Below are 8,972 nucleotides of genomic sequence, written 5' to 3'. Positions count from 1 at the left end.
AAAGCAGCAATATTGTTGGTCAAGATTGAACCAGTTTTAACTGCTTTATACTGTACATTCAGACCTACATAAGGCATACAGTATTTCAGTCAATTTATTCATAGAGCACATTTAACAATAACAAGTGCTGATGGTCTAATCAAATTAAAATACAGACATGAATAATAACATCCAAAGAATGCAATTGATACAAAACACTGGTGTCAAGCTTTTAACTTGAATTGAGCGACAACATGAGATCAGTCCTTGCTGGCCTTTACCACTTACATGTGAGTTGTAGAATATATTTTTAAGATTTTTGGTCTGGATCCTGCCTATATTTGTGATCTGCTAACTCCCTATGAGCCTGATTGCTGCTGGATCTCCTCCAGCAGGGCCCCAGTAATGGTTCCAAAATCTCGACTAAAGGTGGGCAGACTGTTGCTGTTCAGGCCCCTCAGCTGTTAAAACTCCCTGCCTGGAGATCTCCGGCAGGCAAACTTAATATCCTCTTTCAAATGTCTTAAGTCTCACCTTTATTTTTCTTTTAATTTACTGATGGGATTTCATGTAAAATATCTAAATTGCTTTATGTTGATTATCATATAGTGTGGATCTTATTTATTATCTGTTTGTTATTGTAAAGCACTTTGTGATTTTGTTTTTAAAAAAGTGCAATATAAAGTTATTATTATATAAATAAGAGAATATCACTAAATTCATAAAAGCACAGAACTGTAAACAAACAGCACTGCCGTCAGAACAAGTAAACAAACAAACAGAAGATAAGAGAAGTTTTATATGAAAAATATATTTTTGGTGCACACAGATCTTCAAGCGTGCAAACATACATCTGTTTCATGGCAAATGGCAAAAACTAGACTCTGAGTTTTGAGTTGTGAGAGGGGTCACAAGCCAAAAAGCTTGAGTACCAAATTGTGTTAAAAATGTGTGTATTTTTATGGAAAGTAATGATCAGAAAAGTAACTCACAAAAGCAGCTACATAATAGACACATCATTGTAAATTGCAGAACCAAAGCAGCTTCGTGAAGGGAGAATTTAGCAGCATTAAATGAAAATACTCAAGAAAAACATGACACAACTGTACTTAACTGTATTACTCAAGTACTTTCCACCATGAACAGTATACCACAAGGATGTGTGAAAATGCAAAAATGTTGACCTGGAAAATGCCAAAGAAAAGACTGTCCTCAGCAAACTGCCCCAAATGCAGCGGAAAAAAAAGAAAGAGAAACAGATAATACGAGCTGGGCTTGATATGATTCATGTGTTCACAGTTAAAGTATGACTCATGATGCCGTGCTGTGTAACATGCAAAAACAGCAACAGTATCAGGTAGTAACTGGAGCTGGTCACTTGTGATTGTACTTTTATGTTAGACCAAAGCACCTTTAAGCTTTTTAAATGCTTTTTGTTTTTCTTTTAAAAATGTTCTCTTCAGCATTTGGAAGGAAAAAAAAAAAAAAGCAATAATATCAAAATGACCTTTTATTAATTGCCAAACTATACTTCCATAAATATAAATTTCCATTCTTGTGTATAAAAAATAAAATCTATATTTATTATTTGTTTTGATAGATTTGTTTATCAGAATTTTTAACATGGTGCTTTTATCTACAGTATTTGTTGTAGACTTGTCACAGCTGAAAAGACACATGTAACTAATAACATTAATGATAATGTGGATCCAGTATATGTGCCAGTGAGCCAACACACACAGTACCAGCCTCTTAAAACTGAGACACCTAAATGAAATGTGGCTGTAATTAATGTTATCAGTCACACCACTGCTCTCCCTGCTACATGTCAAACTCACCAGAGAAAAAGTCCTATGAAACAATTTTAAAAGCTCAAAGAATGTTTTTCTCATGTAAAAGTACAGAGTAAGATTAATGCACTATGTATTTTATGTGTATGTTTCACTTCGGTGTCACAGGGATGTTTACTGACCATCAGTGGGGGTTAATGTGTTATATTTACACCAGTTAACTCAAATTAAAAGACTAAAAAATAAATATACTAGAGATTAAGGAGTCCAGTAATGGAATCAAACGCTTCTCGTGACTTTCTTACATGATGAAGTCACTTTGGATTCTTTAAGACTTAAAGTTAAAACCATGTTATTGAAGAGAAAGTAGCCATTAATGCTGTTATACTAAAATGTTTATTAAAACTATTTATTTTTGCTAAATTAGACTAGTGTTTGTGACGATACAATCATTGCATCTTCAGTGCATCAAGGCAGTGTCCAGTATGATCAACTCACAATGACAAAACATGTAAAGTGATAAAAGTTTTGAGATCTTTGGTGAGGTGAGAAGATGGATGAGAAGTGTAAACGTGCACAGAAATATTATCCTCAATTTCTAAATTGTTTCTGCATCTTAACTCTCCACCATCTGTCATCTAGATGGCAACAATTGGTTAGAAAAATGTACAGATGTAACACATAATTCAAAAGAGGACATCCAAACCTCAAATGTTTCGTGCTGTGTTCACACTGTGGTTTTTATTCTTTAAAATGTTGCCCATTCAGCAGTGCATCACGTGTCACTGCAGTCATCATCCAGAAATGTCAGCCATAATTCAGTCAGACTCAGGAAATGTCACTTCTTATTCTACCACTTTTACGGTTTAATGAGAACGGGCAGATGCAGAGATGGTTCTATGCTATTCACACACAGCCTGATACCAGGTCATTGGGTGCATCCATAGAGACTGTGGAGTGATCGGCCCAGAGGTACGGGTGTGAATGGTCTAGTCACAGTTTTCTGGGTAAATAAAAAAAAAAATCACAAGGATGGACATTTTTGGATTGTCGGATTGACAGTAATAAAGACAGACAGGTTCCTGGTGAATGGACAGGATCAGGACATCTGTGAGACGGTCGGCTTCCTCCTCCAGCCCTTCCACATCTTCATCAGTTTTTTGGAGCTGTACGACACTGTCTTCCACAAGCCTGAGGAGAACCGGGACAAACAATGCACCGAGCATGAAGAATCACATGGGAAGAACAATATTTCTGTATGAAAACAGTGGAAGGTTTAAAAACGCATCTTAGTGCTTGAAGGCTATATGATCAGAAACATTTGAGAAATAATCTTTTTCACTTTCTTGCAAAGTGTTAGATGAGACAAATGGTAGAGGTGGTGCAAGGCAGACATGGTCATCTTTGGACTGAGCCAGCTTAACTGCTTCCCTTATTTTCTACCTTTATAATTTCCTATGGTGAGCTGCAGCACTTAAGTGATTGCACAAATATTGAGAGAGGTATATATTAGTGCCTGATCAATTTGATCAGTTGGCCGATTATATCAGCTAATATTGGTGTTCACAGATATATTGTCTGTGAAGGTTTTCATTCATCCAGATCATTGTCAATCAAAAACGTTTTTTTTTTTTTTTTTTTTTTTTTTTAATGCATAAAAAGATGCATGGGGTAGTTTAGACTAAGTTTTTATTAAAAGTTATCTCTAATATCAATTCATAATTATTACAATTATTTCAGTGAACTGATATCATTTTGGACAATAAAGTTTATGATTAAACTGTGAAATAATCTTCCTCCATTACTGACCTTTGTCTCAAGTGTTCAGTAATGGTTAAGCTCTAGTATCAATCTTCTAACTAACTCAAAAGCGAATAGTTGCTTTTCCCAAAATGCCATACGATTTCTTTAAGGGATCTGCAACACTAAAGCAACCCACAATAACACAACATAACGATGTGTCTATGTCGAGATTCTTACCAGCTGTAGCAATGCCTTTGACACTCTGTGTTATACTGGAGGATTTCACAATAGATGAGAGACCTGAGGAGGAACAAACATGATTTAATATCTCATCACACTGCAAAATGATGGTATGACTGCTGCATATGGGGGGGATCCTGTTTAACCTACTACGAAGGAAATGCCCTCATGGGGAATAAGTTTAGGATTTTTAACTTTTAATTTATTTAATTCATCAATCTTAACCTAGCAAAGACTCAAATATTTGCTTGCTGATATATAAAAGTCACAAGTGAAGTTGTTCATGCAGTCATTTATTATTTATGTTTCAAATAAAATAGGAGTGACAATGAACCTCGGATCAATGAGGTGTCTTTGTTTTTCTTTCATCCGTCTCCGTCTCCGTCTCTCCCTCTCTCTCTCTCTCTCTCTCTCTCTGTTAATCCAAATGTGCCTTTCCATCATCTCTAGAAAACAGATCCGACAGTAGATAACCTTCTCCTCGTCTCCTTTCCTCTGTGCCATACCTTGCTGAACAACGGCTCCACAGTCGGGGTCCTGGGCCACCTGCAGCAGGATCTCCTCCACATCCCGGTTTTTACCTGGAGGATCAACCAGCTTTGTGATCCTTTGCTGAAGAGTCCGGGGTAAAGCCATCAGCTGGATGAACTGGCCTTCAGGGCTTTTGTCAACCTGCAGAAACACAAACAAGAAAAAAAGAAAAAGAGATGCAAACAGTTGACTGGACATCAGCACAACTACCAGATCAACAGGTCTCATCTGACTATCATAACTGAAAACAATATGATGGCCAATACTAATTTTTTAACATGAACACAACCATTTCTATTAAAAAAAAAAAAAAAAAAGCCCTATAAATGTTCATTCATTTTACAGGCGAAAAATACATTTGTCTGTGCTCGCCGGTGTACAGACTGTATTACTGTTACTGTTCCACAATTTCTTATTATTTACCGGCTAAAACACGCCACCCAATTTATCAGTCTATCCTCAACGGTGGATTGTATTGAGGAAAGAAGCTATGAAGAACAACAGGAATTGTAGGATTGAGTATACTTGACTATCCTCAACTATTTCCCTGAGTATTTAGTTATAAAGTAAAGCAACTTATGATTGTATATTTATAAAAAAAAATTCAAATTTTGAGTGAAATGTTCGACGGAAATTTGTTGTCTGGGACGACTGCAAAGAAAATGACGTTAAGAGTTTATGACCTCAAGTAGAGCTTTTAAGGAATTTACTTTTTAGCTTGTAACCATGGTTCATGCATTTGTAACTTCTGGGTATAAGTTTAGTTCCCTCAGGACTAGCGTACGGCTTGCAATTCCTCAAGGCACTGTTCACTGCAAAAGACATCACACTCTGTCTTTTGCGAAGACTATGACACATGCACAAACAATATATACTTATTGCTTTGCTCTCAACTGTTCCTCCTGCTAAACATGTTATTTCAGGGCGGTGTGACGCCTGAGGTGATGAAGATATCCTTGGCTCCATGTTTTTTGTTGTCTGTTTACCATGTCATACCTCAAGTTTTCCTTGTTGAGGTTTGTAGACTACTTGCGGGCAGTCCCGCAGGATGTTACTATACAGAATCCTGAAGTGTTGAATGTTGTCTTTGACGATATTGGCCACTTTGGATTTATCCTCTCCAATCACCATCCTGAAATCCCCTTCAGTGGCACAGATAAAATGTGTTGCATAAAATCCGAAAGGAACAAAACCCAGTCCAAATCACGAATAATATAATTGCTATAATATTTTCTTAACATTTTTGTTTCATCTCATAGTAGCAAAGCAGAAACAAATTCAGAAACACCTTCTGATGCGCAGTTTCCTGAATAAAATCAGGGCATTCCTTCTGCCACTTCTTCTGCCCCCATCTACATGTTAGTTTAGCCCATTCTTGGCATGTAAACATTTATATGGTCAACACAAGGCTAACATTTATTTACCTCCCTCTATTTCACTTTATTACATCAGAAAAAAATAACAAGGTGAGTTCTGCGGATCCAGCCATCCACCACTGCATCTCAGGGAGTTCACACGTCCATAAAGTATTCCACGTGTTTGAACCACACAGACTAAAGTGTTATTACAAAGAAAAAAATACCAGCTTTGATATCAGTCCGTCTGTTAACTTGAATAATAGAACTAAGAAGTAGACTTTATGTGTCAAAGTGGGAGAAAAAACCCAAAAGAGGACATATGAGTTTCAGAACTAAATTTATATTATCATTGAGACAAAAATAATGTCAAGATTCAGGTGTAGTTGTATAAAATACTTACCAGCATAAGAAAGACCAGCTATCTGCAGGAAAAGGTCTTCCTCAGTGAAGCTCTCCGGCAGCATGAGGAAGGAGGCTATCACAGCACTCTTCAGATTGGCCACGAGGGCAGCGCGGAGCTTCCCGTTCTCATTCTGCACCAGCATTTTTACCTGCATGGGAACACACACACACACAGTGCATAAACATTGATGCACATGTACATTTCACCAAAGCCTGAGAAGATTTAAGCAAGTATGTATTTATTTAGGCAAACTTGAATGGAAGGCGACTAAAAGGTCATTGTGAACACCTTTTTGAAAAAAAAAATAAATAATAAATACTGGAATTGTAAGTTATTTCAATGTTCTTTAAAGCTGGGAAAACATTTGACTGCTTTGAAAACAATAAATAATTCCACAATAGAATAATTCGTTTTTTTTACAGTTCACTTTGTCTGAAAACTTCAGTAGCAGTCTGATTAGGATACTGACCGGCTTGTGAAGGCGTCCAGCAACATACAGGGTTTTCCAGTGCATCAGGTCATCAATCAGAGACTCTGTACTAATCACACCATATTTGATTATCTGAGAAAAGGAGGAAAGATATTTGAAGCCATGAAAAACACTTATAAAAAGGGTGGGGTATCAAATTTCTTACATTTTCATTATCAAAGCAATTACCTTGGATCTAGAGATGCAAAATAAATTGAATGATTTATATACTGTATACCCAGACATCAGCTTCTCACTGATTCTTCATACTTAGTTAAACCATCAAACCGACACTAAAAATCACACTGATCATTTACAAAGAAAGAAAAAAGGTTCATAGTACACTCCTTTAGAAAAGAAAAAAACACTCTCATAAATATTCAGGCTTATGATAATATACTGATTTACCTTTCCATCCACTGGCACCAGTGTGTTGTAGTATATGGACGCCCCGCGGTCATTTTGTATGGAGCTGATCATGGTGGGGCCCAGCAGTTTGAGGATGGAGTAGTGTTTGCGATTCTGCAGCAGATTCATGGTGTGCCATGTCACTGGATCGTCCACCGCAAACACAAAGTCCAGCATGTTCTTCTGTTTATATTCGAGGTAAACATCACATTTTAGAGTTTAGCATGCAGTGAGAGAAGGAATCATTCATTATTGTTTATAAACTCTGACTGGAATCAGGTTGTGATAATGTAATTGTGCCAATAAAGCTCTGCTGTCCAAATTAATTTAATTTAGTCATTTCTGTATCACATAATTCATGGTTTTCAATGTAAGGAGTTTCATTCCCCAGAGTTTTGTTGTTTGCAGCATAAACTTAGGCTCCATTAACTTGAACAAATACCTCAGAAAGAGCCCCGTTTCTGTTTGTAATATCTTACATTAAAATAGTTTTACAATCTATTTCCAAAACATGCTTAGGTGTGCTGCTTTAAAAAAAAAAAAAACAACTAAACTATCCGTGATTCATGTCTTTGCTGTCAAACAGGCAAATGGATTTTCAAACTAAAATGACACACCTTTAACTGACAGACTTCAATGTACTCAGCCTTGTTCCTTATTAAACAATTTTAACTAGTACATTTCGAAAAATTTGTGTTTACACATTGAAGGACGTGACTACATATCCTCCTGCGTTATTCTGGCGTTTACTTTTTAAGTGCTGCCTCCACTCCCCGTGCAAACATCATGTCAACCACATTGTACACCCTCTGCTTTACAAATACTGAATCTTGCTTCTAACAAGATGCACATGTTTTCTGTTCGTCTGTGATGCTGGAAACCTACAAATCCCCCCCCGCCCCCCAACACTGCAAATTGCACACACAAAAAACAAGACAATAATAATTAAAAAAAAAGTGTAGGAAATACTACAGAATAACGTCCCATTGTTTTCGTTACTATGACCAAATGATACGCAACTTTAATGTCACTATACCGATGTTGTGTAGCTACCTGACATGTGCATGTTTTAATGTCACGAGTGCAGTTTAGAAACTGTCAAGACAATGCGTCTCGTACCTCCATTTGACCTTGGCTGGTCCCTTGCTGCTTAAACACGCCGGAGCCATACGCAAAAGCTAAACTGATGTCCTGTGGAAACTGTGATAATATTCTCCGGTAGAGCACGCCGGTGTTGTGCAACACTGGAAGAGTCATGTTGAACCAGCTACGACAATTGTTCAACAATCAATAACACGGGCCGGTCAGTGGCAGGACAACAAACTAAAGCACGCGTAAAACCAAAGTATCGGCTGCGTATAACGAGAGACACATTTTAAACGGAGAGGTTGAGTAACACTGAGCCCGAGCACGGCTGTAAAAGACTAAAATGAACCGTTTTATCGTTAAACTCCGTCCGTCAGGTCGGTTTGGGTCAGCTGTTTGTTTTAAACAAACAGTCGACTAAAATATGCGTCACCAGATGTCGCCGCGCATCTGTGGGGCTGACGGGAAATGGAGTCGGAGGTGGAGGGCGAACAACCGGAACCCCCCAAAACAACGTTTGCCAAACAAGCCCAAATGTAAATGTTTTGATTATTTTTAAACGCGTGGTTGAATACTTAGACGCATTGTTGTAGTTTTACTACTTGGAAAACGGTTAAAGGAAATGTGAATGGCTCTAAATTTAGCCAGCAGAGGGCGGTTTTCCTCTACGTTTTGCTGGCAGGGAATGCTACTAATTTGTGATGGATAAGCTACCTGCAGCAGCAACGACACGTGTTTACCCTGTTTTCGCAGCATGTATGTTTTGTTACAAGGTAAATTACTTTTTTTCCAAAATTATTGAATTAAGTTAACATGAGGCCACGTAATCCTTTGACTTTGTTCAAAGCTATTATAAATGCACTCAGTTGCCAGTTCAACAGCTGCACCCAGCTCAAACTAGTGAAATCTTATACAACCGTAGACTGTATATAACTTTCTTCTAGTAAAAACCGACCTGCATTTAC

At 37.4% G+C, this 8,972-nt stretch overlaps 1 protein-coding gene across 2 annotated transcripts; it reads right to left on the bottom strand.

Annotated features, from left to right (window-relative positions):
- Positions 1-2,481: 2,481 nt before the first annotated feature.
- On the bottom strand, positions 2,482-8,402 carry tamm41 (TAM41 mitochondrial translocator assembly and maintenance homolog). 2 transcript variants are annotated; one of them, XM_069146209.1, is made up of 8 exons: positions 8,041-8,402; positions 6,922-7,104; positions 6,514-6,606; positions 6,042-6,192; positions 5,280-5,425; positions 4,259-4,424; positions 3,750-3,812; positions 2,482-2,960 (listed from the first exon to the last, which is right to left on the bottom strand). In XM_069146209.1, the coding sequence occupies exons 1-8, from the start codon at positions 8,176-8,178 to the stop codon at positions 2,869-2,871; spliced, it is 1,032 nt and encodes a 343-aa protein (XP_069002310.1). In that variant the 5' UTR covers positions 8,179-8,402; the 3' UTR covers positions 2,482-2,868. The 2 variants fall into 2 exon arrangements, with proteins under 2 accessions (XP_069002310.1, XP_069002319.1); XM_069146218.1 differs by lacking the exons at positions 2,482-2,960; positions 3,750-3,812 and having other exon boundaries at positions 4,367-4,424; positions 5,270-5,425.
- Between the last annotated feature and the right edge of the window lie 570 nt (positions 8,403-8,972).

Source organism: Embiotoca jacksoni, unplaced genomic scaffold, assembly GCF_022577435.1.
Source record: "Embiotoca jacksoni isolate LCO1_2020_lvr unplaced genomic scaffold, fEmbJac1.0.p SCAF_1, whole genome shotgun sequence".
NCBI lineage: Eukaryota > Metazoa > Chordata > Actinopteri > Embiotocidae > Embiotoca > Embiotoca jacksoni.
Note: the sequence above shows the minus strand (reverse complement) of the source record. Positions and strands in the feature narration are given on the sequence as shown.